Source organism: Carassius auratus, chromosome 36 (assembly GCF_003368295.1).
Source record: "Carassius auratus strain Wakin chromosome 36, ASM336829v1, whole genome shotgun sequence".
NCBI lineage: Eukaryota > Metazoa > Chordata > Actinopteri > Cypriniformes > Cyprinidae > Carassius > Carassius auratus.
This window is the reverse complement of record NC_039278.1, coordinates 10,937,559-10,959,777: the sequence shown is the minus strand read 5'-3', so window position 1 is coordinate 10,959,777 and position 22,219 is coordinate 10,937,559. Positions and strand designations below refer to the sequence as shown.

The window sequence follows — 22,219 nt, the reverse complement described above, 5'->3', positions numbered from 1 at the left end:
CCATGCTCAAATTGAATTGAGACACAAGCTGCTGTTTTCATAGTGAAAAAAAACAAAACACTTCACGCTAGATATGAGGACAAGTTAGTGAGAGCAAGCATAATTCATGAATATTGAATAAATGCAGTGAAAAATGAATGTAATATTAAAGCGAACTCTGCATGTTTAGTTTCTTCACTGATTCTACACGCTTTCTGACACCTCATAACAATAACTACATTAAAGCAATTAATGTTCTTGTCTACGAAACTGGTGTATGTGCTCTCTTTTTTTCATTGGGGGGCTGAGACATTAATTGAAGGCATCCATTTCAAACGAATTACCTCTCTAATTTATTTATATTACATTATGAATTATTCTATTGATATTATTATGATTCAAATTAGTAATGCTTTTCCAACGTTCGTTCTAGTGATACCAATTTGCATTCAAGTCACTTTAACAAAGATTATCCTTTCTGTGCTAAATAATAAAACAGGCGTTTTTTAATGCAATCAGCACTGCTGAAGATGGAATTAATATTTTAGCTTTTACTCTTGGTGAGAACTTTATTAGGCAGTGCAACAACTACTGGAGAATATATTATTAAATTACTAGCAATTGATTGCTCTCAGTTACTGGTTATAAACTGTGGTGGTTTTCTCCCAGAAATCAAGGAACCCCCCAAAAAGTGTATTTGTGTGTACTGGTATTCACTGCATTATGGGGACAAAATATCCCCCCAAGTATAGTGATACAATATTTTGACCTTGTGGGGACATTTTATTTAGTTCCCCATAAGGATACAAGCTTATAAATCATGCAGAATGTAGTGCATCTAAAAATGTGTTAGGAGTAGGGTAAGGGGATAAAAAAAACAGTTTGTACAGTTAAAAAAAAAAAAAAAAACTATACGCCTATGGAATGTCCCCATAATGTTAGGAATACCTGTGTTTGTGAATGTGTGTGTGTGTGTGTGTGTGCTTGTTTGTCTATACTTGTAAGGGCCAATTGTCCTTACTTATATAGTGAAATAATATGACAACCAACTAGTGAGGACATTTTATCCTCAATAGATAAAAAGGTGTATAACTTGGCCAAAACATGTTTTTATTTAAATCTAGTGTTTTGCAGATGTTTCTGTGAGGGGTAGGTTTAAGAGGTAGGGGATAAAAGTATCATTAACCTGACTGAAAATCAATGAAAGTCTATGCAATGTCCTCACTAATATAATGAAACAAACGTGTGTGCGTGTGTGTGTGTGTGTGTGTGTGTGTGTTTGAATATCTTTAGGCATGGAGCCATTTTGAAGATGGCGTTGAGTTATTGCTTATGAGATGCCTTGGACCAAGTTCAGAAGTACTAAAATCCAATTAATTTGAAAAATGGACATGCTATAATTTTTTCCACATGTCCCCTTCTAAAGTTTTTTTATTTTTTTATTATAGAGTTATACAATTGTATTTTATTATACCCACTCTGATCCAATCAATTAATTAACTTAGAAATCCAGAGTGCCATTCATGAAAGCAGATGTGTACAATTATATCATGTCCACTTTGAACTTATTAAGATATCACTTTGCCCCATCACCTCATTTAAAGTCTTTAGTTAGTTCCATTTCTTCTTCTATATAATAAATTCTTTTCATATATATATATTTTTTTTGTCTGTAAAAGTCAAACCTATAATTCTAACCTATAATTGGATTTTAATAGTATGATAATAATGGAATGACCAACAAACCATCATCTGTTTTTGCTAAAACTAAAAGTTTTTACCATGTCATTTATGTTTTTATATTCATTGGAATATTATTCCACTTTTCTCCTCCAGCTGGTCCCATGCTGTCAGGCATCTTTGCTTTGTTGAGTTGGCATGGACCAAAAACATGAACTGGCTTCACTCCAGATTTTCCTGTTCCCACTGTCTTTTTTTCTTTTTTTATCCAGATCAGCTGACTCTCAAACTCGGCCCCCATCTCTCTCTGTAATTAAAGTTGCTGTTCATTAAAACTTTATCTTGCATATGAAGGTCATGTTCGTAAAGCAGGTTCGGCATCTGGGTGCATTTAGGCAGTTGTTGGACTGCTTGCTCCTCCAAGCTATAAAGTTACCACCTCTGTTCCACCATGTTAAATACAATTTGAGCATTAGTGCCTCAAGCGGTCTTGAGACTCCCCTTGCCCCATCATTAGCCTCTTAAACCGTTATAGGACATGAGAAATGGCTTTATTCATCTAGATGATCACAGGATAATAACCACCGGCTATTAACACGACCCACAAGCCCTTGCTGACCTCCACCTTTAAAGAGCCACACACACAATAGATGATCCCTACAAAGATCTATCTATCTATCAATCTATCTATCTATCTATCTATCTATCTATCTATCTATCTATCTATCTATCTATCTATCTATCTGTAAGCTAAAATAATCTCTCTGAAATTATTGGTGTATCTGTCTGTCTGTATGTTGATGTCTAAGTGGATACATTTGTGTGCTTTCAATGTCTGGCAAATTGGCCATTTGTAAAATCCCCTCACCTATTCTAAATATTTGCTATGATCTGTGTTCATCTGATGGATAGGAGGCCTCATATAGAAATCTCCAGTCTCTTAAACATCAAGGGCAGACTGGAAAATCACTTACTTTGGGCCAAAGGGAAAAAAGGCTGATGGTGGTGTCAGGGGGAGTAAATGTTTGCCCCGGTCACACACACTCACACACAGGAGTGATCTCATCAGTCGGGAATGCTGGTGGTGTTTACCTATTGCAGCGAAACCTACCTGATTGAAGCTAATCTTTATGGGCTCGGCAAACAGGACTTTGCCTCTTTCTGCATCAGGTGTGCATCACATCAGATTGCCATATGGTACATTAGATATAACATGAACACATATCTTGCCTCCTCCAATCACGTTTTCTCAGATTGTCTCCTCTGTTTTATTTGGCCTCATTTTCATTCCCCCGTGAGAATCTTTCTTACTTTTTTTATTTTCATATCGGCATGTCCTTGATAATTGAATTGTCCTTTAAGTGCCTCAGATTTGTATGACAGTTGGTGGGTAAGCAATTCCTTAATTGTCATCTGCCATCGTTTAGATTTAAGGGAAAAAGGAAAACCTCAGTTGAAAAAAAATATAAAAAAACAAAACCAAGTTTGAAATTAGGACACCAACTCTGAAACCCGTTGAAAATGACCAGAAGATCAACGTTGTGTTATTAGCCTCATGAAAGCAGACCATTCCATTCATTCCATTTTCTTTTTCCACGCTCCCGTTTTCCCTGTGCCCCTTGTCTCAGCCCATGCAATAGGGAAATGAATAGGTTATTTTTGGACACTGGTGGTCCTAAGCTTTATTAATAGGAGAGAGAGGGAATTTGGATGTGATAGTAAAAGCAGTTGAGTCTTTAATAAACCAGCGCCCATTCCAAATGTTTACCTTCAGTGCTCTTTAAATCCGCATGGTGGAAAGGCACATGCACACAGATATATTCTTAGATGTTGAGGCCAAGAAGAGAGCAGGTAAAATCCATCTCTCCTACTTACACTGGCTGGAACTGTTGGATGTGATCACAAGAGGAGGCTGTTGAGTTCGACTGGATCTGTAGCTTATCTTCTGTACATAGGCACCTCTTCTCTCAAGATCTGGGATTAAAAAAAAAAAAAAAGGATGTTTACATGGACTTAGTATATATGATTACCTGGTAGTTAGAAGAAATGTGCTTCATACAAGGAAATGTGCAGTACACTAATTACAGGGATCTAATTGGAGCAATTGAGGCAGCTGTAGAGTGAATTATTTAGGCCAAGGACAGTCCTTTACCTGGGATTGATTCCAGTTATCAAAGTTTAATCAGTTTAGATCTTTAGCATTAGGATAAAACAATTCATATGATTAAACTCACTCACATTTGTGTGTGTTTCCGTTTGGTATGTGAACACATAGTCATAGTGCTTCAATTGGATATAACATTGGTTCCTTTAAAAGCCAATATGGAAAAATCTTCCTTGACACTGCATATTGCTAGTCTTATTGGACAATTTGGTTTTGCATTTTATTGCAAGGAAAACTTTTGGCTTTATGAGTTTTTCTCAGCTGAATTTACAAAACCTCTTATTTTTCATCAAACACTTGACACATTTCATGACTATTTCGCATTTTGGCAAGTTGGTGACATGGATGCAGTAAAATCTTTAGTCCTTTTGTAGTGCTATTTTACCTTTTTTTTTCTCCTAAATATTACTATTTAGGTTTCATTTATTTGTATTTCAGTTTTAGTTGTGTATGTTTTTTTTTTAATTTCCAGTTGGTAATTTTGTTACTTCAACTTAAAATTATTTCAGTTAATTGCTAAGGCAACATTTTTTTGTCTAATCTATATATATATAGATTAGACAATATATATATATCTATATCTATATATATATATATATATCACTGATTCTTGAGAGTTGGGACAAAACATGTCCCATATAGAAAAGTCTAATTTATAGCAAAAATTTAAAAAATCATCATGATTGACATAATTACAAAGTTAAATCTAAAGGAATTGTATATACCCATGTAATTTTTAGAATAAACTTTTTTATCTTTTTGGGTTTTTTTTTTTTAATGTGTGGTCTGTGGTTAGAAGGTCCATGTTATTGCACTTGTCCTCAGCAAGCGGTCACAATATTAATCATACCAAAAAACTTTAAAAAAGCTCTAAAATTGTGAAAACATATATAGCCAATAAAAAATAAGAGGTATAAATATAAAAAACAATGCATGAAGTGAACATCAAACTATATTTTCCATAAAAATCTACCTATTAAAGTTGTGTCCTCAGTTTCTGTCAACTCCGTCAGATTTTTTTAATAAAGCTATTTAAATCAGGAAATTCAGGTCAGCTATATCCCTGAGGACCCCTTTTCATCTCCCTGCCTGTGGTGAATGCAGCACTACCACACATGCTCTGGTATGTTTACATTTTTTTAATATATTAGACAAACAATGTCAATATTCCTATGGTCACAGCTGCACCATGTCAACACCATCTTTCTGTTAAGATACTTTTTATAAACCACAGTGGATTGAATTTAAGTATTTTAGTGAGGTTATTGGGACAGCTAGCAACTGAGGAAAAACTACCTAGCTGTAGTGTACAATACATGTTTTGGAGGGAAAATACATGCCCTTATGTCAACTCCGTCAGACGTCAACTCCGTCAGGTTCTATGTCTGACGGAGTTGACCTGTAAGCTGATGGAGTTGACAAATCCACCAATAACCTCTCAATGTGCGATTATAATATTGTTTGTAAATATAGTATAAGATTAAACTATTATTTCAGGGTTTTATTTACACTTAAATGCACATTTAGCTTGCATTACATTATTTAACCATACGCATCTGACTTGTAAAGAATGGGCAGGCAGTGGTCTGCTTGTTATTGTGTAACATGTTATTTATACATAATATATATATATATATATATATATATATATATATATATATATATATATATATATATATATACTTACATACTTTACATATATACTGTATGTGTGTGTATATATAGACACAGAGATAGAGGAATGAGAAGCCAGTGTGTAGATTTTAAACAGGTTCCCTCAACCAGAAAAATACACCAGGTCATCCCACATGAGAACAGGATCCAGCACAGACAACTATCCTGCTTTTGCAGCAAGATGTTGGTTTGCCAGTGCTTCAGCCCAGCTAACTTCTATTTCCATGGCTACCCAGAGGAACAGCAGAGTGATACAAGGAGGGCAGGGAAGAAAAGACCTTTGGCCATGTTGTTGGAGGAGATGGAAAAAGAGATGGTAGGGGGGGAAGATGTAATGGAGGAGGAGTTAGATGAGGAGCCTCTGAAAAGTCCTGAGGGTACTGTGACAGTAACGACTGTTAGCAGCCTTAACAATGGAGACTGGCTAGCAGTAGTATATGATGACCACTGGTGGCTAGCCAAGACCATTGCCGTGGATACTGAGCATCAAGATGTGAAAGTGGAGTTTCTGCATCCCCATGGTCCAACAGCAAAGTATCAGCCTAAGCTTCTCACAAAGGATGTCTGTTTCTGCCCAGTTAAAGACATCATAGTGAAACTAATGGAAATTGCATCACCAGTCAAATTAAGAAAACGAGAGATCTACAGCATAGCCCCTGATGTGATGGACTTCATAGAGCGTGAGCATGTCCGACGCCTGCTGCCCAAGGCATAAACGCAGCTTAGATTATGTGTTGCACTATTGTTGTTAATTTAAGATCACACCCAGTATAAAGTAGGCAGTGCAGGGCAAACACATCACACACACACACACACCTCACTTCAAAGTAAAAAGAAGAGGAAAAGAAGAGGAGAAGAGGTGGATGAGAAAAAGAAGAGCAGGAAGTGGTATAGAGGAGATAGATGAAAAAATTGGGGGAGGAGGGCCCCTGGTTTCCCTTATTGTTCTTTTTTTTTTGATAGTTGGAAACGGTGTAATTTATAATAGTTGGAAATGGTGTATGTGCAATATCTTAATTATAGTTTGCTTTACAGTACTTTAAAAACAATGAGTAGTTTTAGTATAGTATTTGAAAAGCACATCTGTTCATTAATCAGCAATGCACACATATTTTTGTCAACACCATCAGTTTTTCGTCAACACCGTCAGATCTTCATCAACAGCGTTGGATGTATTTTTTTGTTAATCTTTTGGGGAAAAAATATTCTTCCTTCAGTTTATGTTGTTTTTGTAATAAAGGACCATCTGATCTACATTCTCTTATGTTTTATTTATTCTTTATTTATTTAAGGAAATATTAAAGTTAAAATCAATGTTTGAAAATGCTAATATTTAGAAATCTGAGTTTTCAGAATAGTGTGGAATCACAACCTAAGTGTATATATTGTATTTTTTTACATATCAGAGTAACTAAACACTATTACAATATACTTCAGAATTTTAGTTTCTTGTTGGATTGAAAGAATTAAAATTTTATACTTTTTAGTGTGTCTGATGGAGTTGACACTAAACAAGTTCTGAATGAAAACATGTTGATTTGTTGAAAATGTGTTTTTATTTAGAACCTGTTCCTTTACATGGTTAAATAGCTAGGACCTTTCTCTGCAGAAACATATAACTTTAATTGATATAGTGTGTATTTAAAAAAAAAGTTTTTTAAAACCTGTTTTGTCCCGACTCTCAAGAATCAGTGATATATATATTTCAACTTTATTACAATTTACAAAATGTTTTTAATAATTTTATTTTGATAATAACTCTTGTTAGGTATGCATCTCAATGCCTTTTTTTATTATAAATTGTACGTTTTCATTTAGATAACGCTGTGAGAATTTGTACGAAATTGTAACATTTTGCCACGAGGCTGGCTTGTTTTCATATACTGCCCGTTTTCATGACCCAGTCAATTCCTGATGGATAAAATAGTAATAGTAAAAATAATAATAAAAAGAATTCAACTTTAAAAAAAGAACAAATAAATAAATGTCAACCATGTTTTTTCTCATGGAAAATCCTGCTTCACTTTAAAATGTCACAGTACGTCAGTAGAAAGGGTTGCGGTTGGCATTTTATGATGAATTTAAAGGCCTGGGGTGAGTGAGTGTACAAGTGGGTGGCAACGTGAAGGGATTCTGTCATAATGCCAAGTGGAGCAGTGTGCCACTTCCACGGATGGAAACCGCTCTGGAGTGGAGTGGAGAACAGTTTCGCTCATAAAAAGGGAACTCATAAGTGCTCAGCTAAGCAGTCTTCAAACAAGGGTCTCTTCTTTACTGTCAGGATATTCCAGTGCGCCTTGCCCCCCGGGAGGAGCGGGTAGATGATCCCTTTGAAGTGGCCTGTGCTGGACCAAGGTTAAAAATGCTAAGAGACACCCAGCAATTCAGACTTTGCTTTATTATCAGGAACACTTATTTGTTTCGGACCCTTTCTTGTGGTGATTTACTTTAGATACCCTGTTCATTTCATCTCACTCTCTCTATTACACTCTCTCACAGCTCTGGGTTTTCCTGCTATCTGTTTTCATGGTAGACAGTGACAGACTTTCCCTGGGCTTGGCCATTTAGTTGACGCAGTCATACCTGGCCCCCTCCCTCTCACCAACACCGCCACCACCACCAACCATACATCTAGGGAAGAGAAATGTGGAGGAAGAACCGCAAGCTGTGTGTTCTAACCACTCGGACACACACACACACACAAACACACCTGCCCTCTGCCCCGTGGGCTAGCAGTTGGAGTTGCAAACACAAATACACCCTATCCTTCCGTAGACCACGTTCCTGCGCGTTCCCCATGTTCCTCTTGTGTCCCGAGAGCAGTTCTTCCTGAATAGGCAAATAAGTAAACAAAAATAAGTGTGTTTGCTTTTGTTCTGCCTTTTTTTTTTTTTTAGCTTTTTCTTGTAAAAGTATCTTTGTTTCTAAACGTCACTCCTTTTACATCACTGTGTAAAAGCTGTGCAACTGCCTATTACTGATCTGAAACACTATAAAAGGAAAAACTCATTCCTCACAGGAGACATGACTCACTTAATTTCAGTAAAGTCAGACATTAGCCATTCGCTAAGCTAACAGAGAGACACTCTGATACTGTAAATGTACAAAAAAAATATAAATTTTTTATATTTTAAAATATTTAAATAGACACTTCTCAGTATTTAATAAAATTAGTTTAGTTGCATTTATAATAATAATTTTTCTCCTTTTTTTCCTTTTTTTTTGTAAAAATAATAATTTTTACACCATAATTAAAAACAGCCTTGTGTTGAAAGTGCACCGAAAAATTTTCCCTTTATAGACAGCTCACTAGGTTTTGAACACATCAAGTAACGTGTGCTCATGACTTAATGTTGCTCAATCAGATTTATTGACAAACAGGTTGGCACGCTCTTCGGGACTGTTGTTTCTGTAGCCTGAGGGAGAAGACGTGAGATGTGCTGGCACAACTGTGGCTGTCTCCACTAATCATGTTGGCTCCTTCTTTGTTTTATTAATAAGAGCATTCCTGCAAGCTGATGCAAGGCTCTAGAAACAGCATTTGTGAGACTTATATAAATAGACCTGTATAAGGCTTAACATGATAAAGAGTTATTAATCTGGTAAGCTGCTGAAAAGAAAAAAAAATACAGAGAAGGATGTCTGTGTGTGCTAGTGTGTGCGTAACGTGCAGAAAAAGCTGTTCCACAGGTGCAAAGGAAGACAAAAAAAAAAAATGAACACTGAAAAAAATGTGAAACGGTTCCTCATATGCCTTGAAAAGTTCCTATATAAAGAAGAGGACAGGAAAGATGGAGTAAATGAATGAGTTAGTGATAAAAAAGTGGGAAAGGATTGGCAGAATAAAGCAGTATTCCATTTTTATAAATATTGTCAAAGTTGTCAACTTGTATTAGGCCAGTTTTATTTTCCTTTTAGATCTGGCTAATGTTCTTTGTAGTTAAATGAAGCTCTGGTGTGTGCTGGAGAGCTAAAGTTGCAATTTAGACCAGTCTGTCGACATTGCCAAGTGAGTTACAGCTTGAATCCTTACATTATTTCAACCATTGCTCCTTGAACCAAACTTTTTAATGTGAAGGAAATCCTTTAGCTGGTTTAATGTTTAATTTTTAATGTCAAATTTAATTTCAGGTATCATAGTCAATTATCCGTTATAGAGCATTCAATATCGTAGAGGCCAGTAAGTGAGCTTTTATGTGAAGGATTTAAAATATACTAATTGTCAACTGAAATAATAAAGACTGATTTGATTAGCTGGCACTGTACATACATACCATCTGAACATGACACTGGCCGACTACCATCTTCATCCTGGTGTAGTGATCCAGGCTGGAAGTGCTGAATACTGGGGGCATTAGTGGGTCTTGTGTTTAGGAGTTGGACTGGAACGACGAGTCCAATCTGCAGTCTGGAGCTGCAGATGTGCTGATCTGGGATCAGCCGGCTGGATCTGACAGTCTCAATCCTCTTCAAAGCTCTTGGCACATCGACTCGAACATGAAAGACTGTAAAAGCTGGTACTCGGGTTTAGAGGTACATTCACTTCCACTTCATGAACTGTACTTCAGACACAGAGCCTGCCATCATTCGAACATTTACAGATTCTTTCCCCTGCAGAAGTATTTATATATATATTGTTTGATTGTTGGAAATCTATCATAGTTTGAATCGCACCATTTTTTTTATATTTAATGAATTAATAATGATTACCGATTAAAAATTCATGTACATTTTTTATTGTACCTTTCACCTCTGACCCTGTTGAAGTACTGGAAGCTTTTAGTCCCTGTTGGGCTTACTATATTTTGAGAAGGTTTAGAAAATGACAGCCCACCTGTATGAGATTTACCCATGAGACCTCCGCCCCTTGGCCTACCTGGCTCAGACGGCGTCTTTTAAACCCTGCTCTCTCTGAATCCTCTGTTCCCGTGCCAGCCACCGAATCTGACCCTGAGCGCCGGAACGGAACTGCAGCCGCCTGGTGGGTAGACAGAGAGAGAAAGGAGGGAAAGGGGAATCTTTGCTTCAGGGAGGACGAGATTTAGTCATGAATGAGATAAACTGTGGGTTGTTTCACCATCTCTTCATTTCCTGACCTTGTTTGTTTTTGCGTTACTTCCTTTTTAATATGCATAAGAAAAAAATGACCAGAACTACAAAGCTTTCCCTTTTTTACTGCTAATATGCACTTCTGGAGCCGAATCGGAATTCAAGGACATGTTTATCCCTGTGTTGCTGTCTTACCTTAACAACACTCAGCATCAGCAATATAAACAGCTTTTAACAGGCAGTCACATAAGTTCCCATGATCCCTTGTTGCAGCCTCAGTACTTGCAGAAACAGGATAGAGAATGAATCACCACCCCCTCCACCCTTTCTTGTAAGTGCCAAATAAAATCTGCTGATATTAGAACATAAACGCATTGCACTACAACACACTGGTCCTGGAATTTGTGCTTTATCTGTTGCAAGCTGAATTTTTATTTTTGTGTGTGTGTGTGTGTTTTTGTCCCTGAAGCAAAGGCAAGTTTGGTCCCATTTCCCTTCCGTCCCAATTAAAAGGCAAACCTTGCCTTCCCCCAAATGCACATTTTTATCTCTTCGATCTGAAGAACAACGCCCACCCTTTCTGTATCCCTCACTTCCCCTTAGAAGAAAAATGCATCTTCCTCAGTTCTCACAGGTCAGAGTTCAGCTAGAGGGGCTTCGGGGGCTAAACAAGATGCGGCATGCCTCAACATTGGCAGCTTAGATGAGCTTGCCAAAAACAATTACAAAACGCTGCAAACTTCTGTCTCACAGTCATAATCAGAGGTTCCCTGCGCAGATTTATTGGGTTGCTTTATTTACGACCTTCCATTATAGCAGCAATATACACCCATTACGGGATATGACAAGGCTTCATGCTTGCTTACACCCCAGGCTGGTTAATATGGCAGTGATACACTCGCTCAGCTCCTCCAAGCTCTCCCATGCAGCTCCAATGGTGTAGGCAACAAGTTTTATGTATCTCAAACAATTTGAGACTCTTGCATATGATCAAAAAGAAGGTGAAGAGTTTTTGGGGTGTTCCCTACGTGTCACATCTGAGTGATATAGATGGTCTGGGTGGATGTAAATTAACCGCACATGGTTTACAGTTCCTTACGGGTCCACAGGCAATAAAACTACCCACATCTTTGGTTTGCATCCCCCATGATACAAGACATGCCTGCATCCTCTTCAGTCATGCGAGTTTCACTTGACTGCCTCAGTTGACAGCTTTGGATGAAGTATATAACTCCTCAACCAGGTGCATTAAAGTGATTCCTGCTGTGAACTTATTGGAGCCATAAAAGCACCCTTGAGTTTCCAAAACGTCCTGACATAGATCTGGGTGTAAAAGCAGGTAAAGAGACTTCTTTATCTCTGTCGCATCAGTCTTCAGCTGTTGTTGTGGCGAGCTTTACTGCACGACACGTACTACTTGTGTAGATAGTTCCATTCCCACAATGCAATCACAATCTGCTCGATGTTGCTGATCCTTGTTTTTAAACAAATATCTTATGGTTTTCGTAAGCATGCCAGTGACAAATAAGTGTATTAAAAAAAAAGTATGGCGAGTTCTTAGAAATGTACGCTGTGTGTCCGTGTAGGTATTACATGTTTATGAAAAACATTTATACTATTTTCAAAAAAAGGTTTAATTAAGTTCATTTCATGTGGTATAACCAGAAATATTTTCAATATGATTTCCAAAGTCAAGCACACGCACACAAACACACACACACACACACACACACACCAATTAATTCATTTACAAAAACCATTAAATAAATATCCTTTTAAAAGTTGTATCATATGATATTATACGGTCTGAACTACCCTTGCCAAACTATTTAATATATCACTATTTAATTTTCTTTTCAGGAATGTCATTCTTATATTGGCTTTTTTCTTTTTTTATTCGTAAAAATATTAATTTATTAGTTATATTAAATCATACATGGAAGAGGTGTATTCAAGTAATTTTATGTGAGAATTGCATGCTTAATGTATTATTTTTTTTTAATAAAAATTACATTAAAATTGTCATTCTTTTAATAGCGGAGGACTCATTTGAAGGCTTATTTCTTTCTTCTTAGACTCTCTTCACCTCTTAAAGCGGTAAATGCATTCCTGTTCTGTTGGAAGTTGCTTGTGTTTTTGTACTGCTGATAATAAGGTGCACGGAACGTTGGTGTTTCTTTTGAGCCCAGGTTTTCTAATTAAAAGGGCTTTTTTGTCACTCTGGTGGATGCATCAACACTTTCTGTCAAAGACATATGTCCTTCGCTCAGAGTTGATGCACTGTATTGCAACCTTTGGTAAAGGGAAAAGCACGCCAGTCTTTCATGGCACAATGCCATTTTGGTTCGACACAAGTATCTCTTCAGGCAGACCTTCGATGTGCCTTCCTCCGCGTTTGTGTCCTTGACTGCCATTGGCTGTTCAAAGGCTCAGGTGGTTCTTTACGTATATCCAAATGGATGTATGGAGCACCGCTTGTTTACTATGTTTTTATCAAGGTTAGCAGCTGTGTCACTGTATTTCTACAGCAGATAAACACTTTTGATGAGGCTGATTGTGAACCTGTGCTGTTGTTTAGTGTGTATATTTGCTTTGATGATAAAATGCATTGCCTACATAGATTGTAAAACTCTTCCAACAATGCTTGATGGTCATTCAATATTGTTTTTTTTCTTTTTTTTTTACCCCCCTACCAAGGTGCCACGTGATGATGGTAGAATCAGCAACTGAGACCATTCGAACAACACCCTCCAATCAAAATGGAGTCAGCAGCCTAAGCAGCCAATCAGACGGCGGAGGAAGAGAGGGTGGGTCCAACGGTGACACCACTGGGGAGATCAGCCCGGTGGATTTACTGCATCTTCAACAGCAGCAGGTGTGTGTGTGAGTGTGTGTATGTGTATGTGCAAGAGACACTAAGTCCTTTAGCCTGACTTTAAGGAAGTGTGTTTAGCTGTTAGTTGTTTCTTGTGCAATTCCCATGTCTTGCACAATCTATAAACAACCAACTATATGAAGCAAACTGCGTCACATTGGTTTCAGCATCTCACAGAGTTTATTTTTGTGGTGTATAGTATTACAGCTCGTCATTTTTTAGTCATTCAATGGGAACAATATAAAAATGAAAGGGATGGTTCGCCCCAACATGGAAATTTTGAAAATTACTTGTTTGCATTGTGTTGTTCCAAACCTCAATGACTTTTGTTCTTGGAACACAGAAGGTGATTTAAATATATATTAGTGCTGTCATTCGAAAAAAAGAACAAAAACGAATTAATCGCACATTTTTCGGAAATTACTCATGATTAATCGCGATTAATCCCACCTAACATTAAAGATTTTAAATATACTTTTATATTGCGATAATTTTAAATTCAATCTTCAAATTAATGTACAAAACAATGTAAAGACAGTATCTTTTTTAATATTTGTTTAGTGGCATCTTTTTTTATGACTGAAGGCCAATATCAATGATACCAATACTGATTTATCTTTACCACCCCCCCCCCAACCCCCCAATATTACACAATTGACTGTAGCCATTCAGCATTACAGTATAATTGAGAGCTATCAATTTTAACATTTATTAGACTTAAAAAAAAAAACTTCTAATTTAAGTTAACTTCTTCACAACAATCTTCAAATAAACCCATTATACGAAATGTCATACATTTACCTGTGCCCTTCAGCAGAAATATACAGTCATTGAAATGGAAGTTATCAAACGCTAAATTCTAAATTAAATATAGATGAATCCTTAAAGTGTTAAAAGTTATTTTTTCCTCTTTTTTTTCTTCGTCCTTTGATCAATAGACATCACAGCAGCTGGTTAATAGGTTGTTTTGGCTGCTAGTTCTTTAAGAGCTGCCACTGCTGAACGTAACGCAAATCTGACACACATCTCTTTTTACCTTTTCTGACCCACTTAAAGTCTCTTTTAATGAGCTAACAAGTTAAATCGGGTGTCTTAGATGAATGAGACAGTGCTTGGCTGCTCCAGGACAGTTTGAAAACCATTTCAGAGACATGTTCTTAAATGTGACTCATATAAAATATATTGCATGCATGCACAGTTTTAAGGAAGCTTTAATCGCCTTTTTGGTAAATTCATGACTTAATTGACCATGACATTGCATGCACATCGTTTATTTTGCACTCTGATATAAAAGGATACAGGCTACAGCATGCACCTGTGGCTTCATGCATGCAATAGAAAAGCACGTGCTGCGAGCACAGTACACAGTTTCCACACTCTTTTGACTCGCACCTGCCGCTGAAGTGAAGTGCGACTGAATAAATTCACTTCTTGGCAAGAGAATAGAAGCAGCAATTGTGAATGGGGTGGCCAGCTCTACATTAATTGCGTTAAATATTTTGTATGCACTAAACTGAAAAAAAATGTATCGCTTGTGTTAACGCTTTATAAATGTATTTTATTTTTTACATATATTAATTGCAAATATCACAAATAATTTTCATAAAAATGTTTTAGATGGGTTTTTATTATATTATTACAATTATATTAATTTGTTATATTACAATTACAATAATTCATCAAAGGTGATTATACAGATTATACACTGGAGGAGTTTTCAAGTGATTATATATAGGAATAATATGTTTAATGTAAAAAAAGTTTTTTTATTTATTTATAAAAAATAATGCTTTATTTAGTGCATCTCTATGTATATAATTAAAACAGAACGAGGCCTGAGGTTATAAAGCACTGAACAAGCACTCTGAATGTATCACAAAAGTAGTTCATACAACTCAGTATGTACACTTTACTACAAATCCGACTAATTCAAAGATTTGTTTAAAATATATAAATGGGTGTTAATGGCGCATTGTATAAGACACACGCCTTTGGTGTGAGAGACCCTGGTTCGGATCCATTGTGAGACACCAATGTGTCCCTGAGCAAGACACTTAACCCCTAGTTGCTCCAGAGGCGTGCGACCTCTGACATACATAACAATTGTAAGTCGCTTTGGATAAAAAGCGTCAGATAAATTAATAATGTAACATAAATGCGTATTTGCATGATGCTGACTGCAAACAAGAACGTATTATAATGTTTGTCTTTCGTATTACTAATAATATAAAAGCAATTTTTAAAATGCTTTCTGTATTCATTATATAATTATAATTTATAATTCCTTTGTTTAACAGTTCAATCGGATTATTAGACTTCTATCGTATTAGGCAGAACTGTTAACAACGACAGCAAACAAGAGGGAGAATGTGAGCACTGTGTCACAAAAAAATAAAATAAAAGTCCGTCAAAATAAAAGTCTCGAACACATTGGCCAAGCAGAAAAACTGGACGATGTGTCGGTCGACCACTAGTCATATGATACAGTAGCTTCGTGTGAGAAACAGTATACAAGTCTGAAAACTTGACCGAATCATTCTTTTGAGTCCTTTGAATCTTTTCAGTGAATGGATTAATTCGGTTCACAAATGAATATGCTCATGAATCACACAAATCCAATTCTCTACTGAATAAATTATTATCCATTTGTAGTAGCCTCACTGAAAACTATTATATAGCTTCAGAAGGCTTGAAATATAGGGCCACACTGATAGTAATTTAATGTTTTTTGTGTCTTGTTATAATGCTTGAAGGTTTCAGTCCTTATTTATTGTCATTACATACAAAAGAGCAAAAAACAGTCTTTTGTGTTCAAGGGAAGAAAGTAAGTTGTACAAGATTGGAATGACATGAGCCAGTGATTTCATTTTTGGGTGAACTAATCTTTTAACCAAATCTAGTCCTCAGGCTTCATATTTCCATGTGGTTTTCCAGAAATGCACTTGGCGATTTCACTCACTCCTAACTAGTTCCTGTAGATGATGCAGACTTCACTGAATTCCTCACACTTTTGGTTCAGTCCTAGCAGCAGTCTCAGCCTAGATTGAGTCACAATAATCCTCTAAGCGACTGTTTTATGCAGTGACACGTCAGCGTGCAGAGGCTTGTGCTGTTTTTGCTCTTTGGCCTATGCGTCAGTGTCTTCCATATCCAGTTTGTCAGTTGGAATTTCCTCACTTCCCGGACTCTCTTGGCAGAAATATTTTTTTTCTGTTCACACTCTTCCTTAAATGCATTACAGATGCAGAGGGTAACAGGACCCCTCAACCTTGTTATCAATGACACAGACTGGACTGCACGCCTGTTAACAGGTCCTAGTATGTAACATTGATTAACTATTACTAAAAGAATGTGCGACCTGTGTAAATATGAACGCTTTAGACACTAATGTTCTCTGATTGTTATTTTCAATAATCCTCTGGTGCTGGTGTCCACTATAATGTAGAGATATTTTAAAAGCCATTCTTAACCATTCAAATGTGTTGTTAAATCTAAACCACAGTGGGGGATCATCTTTGACCCTTCTATAGCACTATTCTTTTTATACAGTAATTTAGTTTTTTTTTTTTTTTTTTACATTTTATTTATGAAAACATAAATTCAATGAAAGTGAAGCACTGGGTACCTCTGGAATATAATTACCTCTATCTTTTATTGTTAAAGGAAAGTTTGTATTGTATTTTATATGTTACTAAATTTGTTATATTACATTGTATTTTATAAAATTATTAATTGTTAATTGTCATTAAAAAAATCTTATAAATGTTATAAATCTTAATTAAAAAAGGTTAAGGGCTTATGTATCATAATATATATATATATATATATATATATATATATATATATATATATATATATATATATATATATATATATATATATCGATGAAAATGAGAAATAAAAATTTTGCCCATCAAACTATTTTTTTGTGCTTCCTACAGACCATATGATTCCTGTAGTTTCACAAGCGTATATAAAAAGCAATCTGACCACTGGAGTTGCTTAAAAATGACCACAAGTAACCAATGAAGTGAGTTGTTTGGAGAAAAGAGAGCACTTGAGCAGAACAGGAAGAGAAAAGGGAAGAACTTGTCAAATAACAATTACTTTGCATGTTTTTTTTTCTGTCACTTGAAATTGTAGTGAAGGTAATGAATGTCAATGTCTGCACTACTTGGCCGCATCCTCTGTGAGTGTGTGTGTGTGTGTGTGTGTGTGTGTGTAGACTCACGCTGAGCATCCATGGCCTCACCACACACAAGAAGTCCTTTCTTCCCAGCTCTGCAGTCTGGTGTTGGCGCACCTGTATATGGTCATGTGAGCCAAAGCCTTTAATTAGAGATAGAAATGCCCAGTTCCTTCTGCTCTAAACTATTTCCAATGACAAACATGTATGGCCGCCTTGGCCTCAATGCCGCACTCTGTCTCTTTCCTTCCTCTCTGTCCCTCTTTATTTCACTTTTCCACTTTTTTTGAGTACCCATACTTTTGGTCTTTGGTGGCAGCAGTAGCTTCTTGTAAAAGTTATGTCCAAAACATTTTACTACATGGTTTTCATAATTCATATGTCTACTAGAAGCTGACAGTGTAACTATAACTCTATATGATAATTATGCCAATAGTTTGCTGGCTTTTCTTTTTAGGTTAGTAAAAAAAAAGCTTTTGTCTAACTGTAAACTTCTGTTTAGCTGTATTTATTTGAGAGGCTCTTAGTCATAGTGCCTTTTTCTCATAATTGCAACTTTATTTCTTGTAATTTGCAACTATATCTCACAACTGTGACATAAAAAAATCTCACAAAATTACAATTGCTTTTTAATATTTAACAATTATAACCTAAGTCACATTTTTGAGCAATAAAGTTCCATTGTGAGATGTTAGTTAAAAAATTGACTTCATATTTGTTTTAGCAGGAGTTTTGGCATGTCTGAACAGAAGCATGTTATTCCACCTGTGAGTTGTTCTCTAAGTTGCATTTTTGTTTTTCATGAGTTTTATCATTGTCATAAATTCTGACTAGGACAGTTCTAAAGTTTCAATTCTTGTACACTTGCAAGATTTGCCATGCAGAGACCTTAATGTTTAATGGTATCAATGTTGTAGCCACGTTCTTCAAGGATATTTTATGTGGTAACTTGCCTATAAATGTGTGTGTACATGCCCGTGCTAGCATTTATTTGTAGGTGTATCTTATTTCTCCATGGCGTTGAGCCTTAAGGAGTGAGGCTCCACAGACCTGCTCATCTTCCAGTAGCAGTTTTATACATTTACTTTGGTGTTATTCGAGTCATACTACAGACATTGTGTTCATCTGAAAACGTCCCCAGGCGGTCTATTTGATCTCCTGTCACTATTTAATATGGCAAATTTACTATTGCTTAAATGTTTTATTCACTTTCCAGCCTCTATAGTCACTTTATTTGAAACCAGCATCCAAATGCAATCAATGGGCTTTGTGACTTGGCTTTTGGAATGAATGAATGAATTTATTCATTTTTTTGGGCCACTGAGACGTCCCAAATATTCTTCTATTTTCTTCACTCATCCTCTTTTTTTTCTTCTTCAAACGAGATATAAGTTTTGTGCCAGTAACTGTCTGCAATGTGCCCTCTGATATGGGTGGCACTGCCATAGAAATCCGCCCCTTTTATTCCATCTCAGATGGCCATTGTTCATAAGAATCTGATGAATGAATTAGTTCACCATCAATTTCCCTCATTTGATTATACATGAATGGAGAGTTTGGCCTTGAAGCCAAATGACTTTAATGATGAAGGCTCTGAAAATGGCAAAGCAAGCAATAAAGTGTTATCATGGCAGAGCCTCCTAAAAAGTCATTTATCAAGTTTTAATGTCTTGCTCCACTATCCTCATCTCAGACAGGGTTTTTTTTTTTTCTTCTTTTTAATGGAGCGGGTCACTATGAAGCCCTGCAGAGATGGAGGAAAGGATTGAAAGAGATTATGGGTTGTTTCAGGAAGCCTTTCAGAAGCCCCTTTCATGGAAATGCTGAGGAGATACCTCGACATATTGATAAATATTAAGCTTTAAGTTAAGTCATACTCTTTGTTGTCATCATACACAAGGTTGTTGCATTATTTTCAATTATTATAAAAAAAAAATCCATAAAAAGAAAAACAAAAAAACACTTAACCTACGTTTTGCTGTTGATTCTGTTTATTGTCTAGTCTAGTTTCTTCCTCTAAATCTTTCACCTGGAAGCAGCACAGTGCAGCAATACTGGTTAAACACCCTGCCAAGAAGCGTTGGAGCAGAAAAACAGTCCCAGCTCCCTCTTTGCAGGCCCACGTTGTCAGAGCACAAAGCACTCTCTCCCTGGGCCCCTCGGGAGCCTGGGAGAAATCACAGGCATCTACAGACGTCAAAGACTCAACAGTCTTTACCAAACAAACAGAAGCCCAGCAGAGTGATGGAGAATGCGAGCAGAGGGAGGGTGAGATGGCAGAGGGGCAAAAGAGAGCACCAGGATGGGTTTGAGTCAGAGGAACGGAGGCAGGCATCTCAGGAGAGGAGGGTGGGTACGGACCGATACAAGGTAGCCGAGTCAGAGAGGGCAAGAGAAAAGAGTCGAGAGCGATGGGGGAAAGTGGGGCTGAAGTGGATGGAGAGAGGGAACCAGGGGAGGGAGGGGGAGGGGGGATGGGGGGAGAAAGTGCAATGCTGAGATGTGTCAAGAAAGGGCGCCTGGGCCCCCCTGAGGAATGTTCCTTGTCTGCTTCATAACCCCAAGACCAGCAAACACTTTGCTTTGTAGAATAATAGGAAGACAGGAGAGTTAGGAAAAAAAAAACAAAAGTGCACACAAGTGGAGTCCTTATTGAATTTCATCCTCTTGTTGCACAAAGCCAGGAATCCAACCAAGGTTTTTCTGTTTTTCAATCCCTCGAGTGTTCTTCACTTCAAATGGTCCCGCTCCGCGGTATATCTACAGCTACTGCGGCTTGGGCAGAGGAAAACGGCCCTGACAGACCCCTCTACTGCTCCTTGCTTTCTGTAATAGGGAGGTCTTATCTCTCTCTCGCTCTCTTTAGGGATACTGTAGACCTGTGGTTTCGCTTCAAATCGACCGTTTAGTTAGGATGTGCCCCAAATGGTGCGTAGCTCTCTTGAAGCACCATGTCGCCTATCATTTAGTATCAAGAGAACCAATTTCCTGTAAAGTTTTTCCTAGTTCTTCTTCATATAACTCGCCCTGCTATTTGAGTGGTGACAGTGATGTAAGCAATTGGATATATGGTTTTTACTGTACCTGGTTAATGATAAAAATAAGCAAAACATTAATAATTGACTATACATTTCTAACGATCATGGAGCTCATTTAGAAAACATTTGTATGATCGAATTTGCTCACGAATCACTGCATTTTATCCTAATTCAAAAGTGTGGGAAAAAGTCATGTTTGATATTAAAATGTGATGTATACATTTCTATTTTTATGTTTTCTTAAAGTTTTGTAAACATTTTGTTTAATCTCTATAGAGATTGCATACCGTTTGCTGTTGTAGGAAAGCCTTTCTTTTTGAGGCTCTAGCCAAGTTTTACACTAAATGCGGCCTGTCAGGATGATGGGCCGCTTGGAGACACGATGCTCCGGATCTTCTTTCAGATCAGTTTTAACCACTTCTGAGTTTTGGGTTAAACTCCCGGGAGGAGTACAAAGATGAGAAACTGCTTCCCTAATTAGTGGAGTGTTGAGGAAGAGTAATGCAGAATGGAAATGTGAAACACACTAGAGCAAGAGAGACAGAGAAACAGATAGCCAGTCTCCTCCTCAAGGCACAGACAAACCCTGACAGCTTAACACTGGTTATAGTTTGGAACTGCTGCATGTAGAGACCACATCGCACCTGTAAATTATTGTTATATTTATATATAGGTGCTATATTAGGATCTCAAGGTAGTTTTTCCTATGTGTAATGTCCTTGGTCTATGTCATTAGAAACACTTGACGGTTTGTCTTCCTGTGGTCATTGTTTCATAACCCACCCCCACTTTTTTATTTTATTACAACTCACAATTACTTATGTCCATGTGCGTGCGATGTGCTTTGTTTTCTCTGGCACTGTCCGCCATTAGGAGGCCATAATGGACTCTGCAAATTGGTTGTAATGATAGCTTTAATTAAACTGTTCACAGCGCAGATGGAAAGAGCAGATAAAGGCATATAGATCTTAGAGGTCTGGACAGATAGGCCATATTGAGTTGGCTGTCCTGATGTGCAGATCATAAGTACCTGTAAGGCAGTCTAGATGCTCTAATTGGGTTTCTGCATGTGAAAAGCTAAGCATGGTGAGATAGGAAATTTGGACGGTTTGACAGTCAGGGTGTTTGGCCTCTCTCCCGTCTCATTAACATCAGGAATGGTCTTCTGTTCAGCAGTTGGTGGATGGTAATGGTCGTATCACATCCTCTGTGTGAAATGAAGCTCATTTGACCAATTGCAGCCCATCGTGTCAGCGGTCTCAAGGCCTCGTGGCCACTAGCATGAACAGAGCCGCTCTTTCTCATCTTCCCTTCAAGCAGCTTAAGTCTAATGAACAAAAACGGAGGGAGAGACTTAAATACAGGGATCATATCCCATTAAGACAAGGATGCTAGGTGATGGGGGCCAGGCCAAGAGCCAGCTTAATAACATCCAGTAAATCGAACATTGTCAGCCCATTGAAAGGTGTTATCGCTTAAAAGCATTCCGCACTTTTAATTGTGGCCTGTCTCATTGTATGGAGGTCAGTGAAGAAGAAAGGTCAAGCTGGGTCACGAAACGCTGGTGGTGACTG

At 37.2% G+C, this 22,219-nt stretch overlaps 1 protein-coding gene across 2 annotated transcripts in view; it reads left to right on the top strand.

Annotated features, from left to right (window-relative positions):
* The window catches only part of LOC113055232 (forkhead box protein P4-like), a 122,604-nt gene that overhangs the window by 27,181 nt on the left and 73,204 nt on the right, over nucleotides 1–22,219 (top strand). For both annotated transcript variants that reach the window (XM_026221352.1, XM_026221353.1), the window contains exon 2: nucleotides 13,244–13,421. In XM_026221352.1, the coding sequence (XP_026077137.1) occupies nucleotides 13,254–13,421 (168 nt within the window). In that variant the 5' untranslated portion in view covers nucleotides 13,244–13,253. The remainder of the gene's footprint in view (nucleotides 1–13,243; nucleotides 13,422–22,219) is intronic.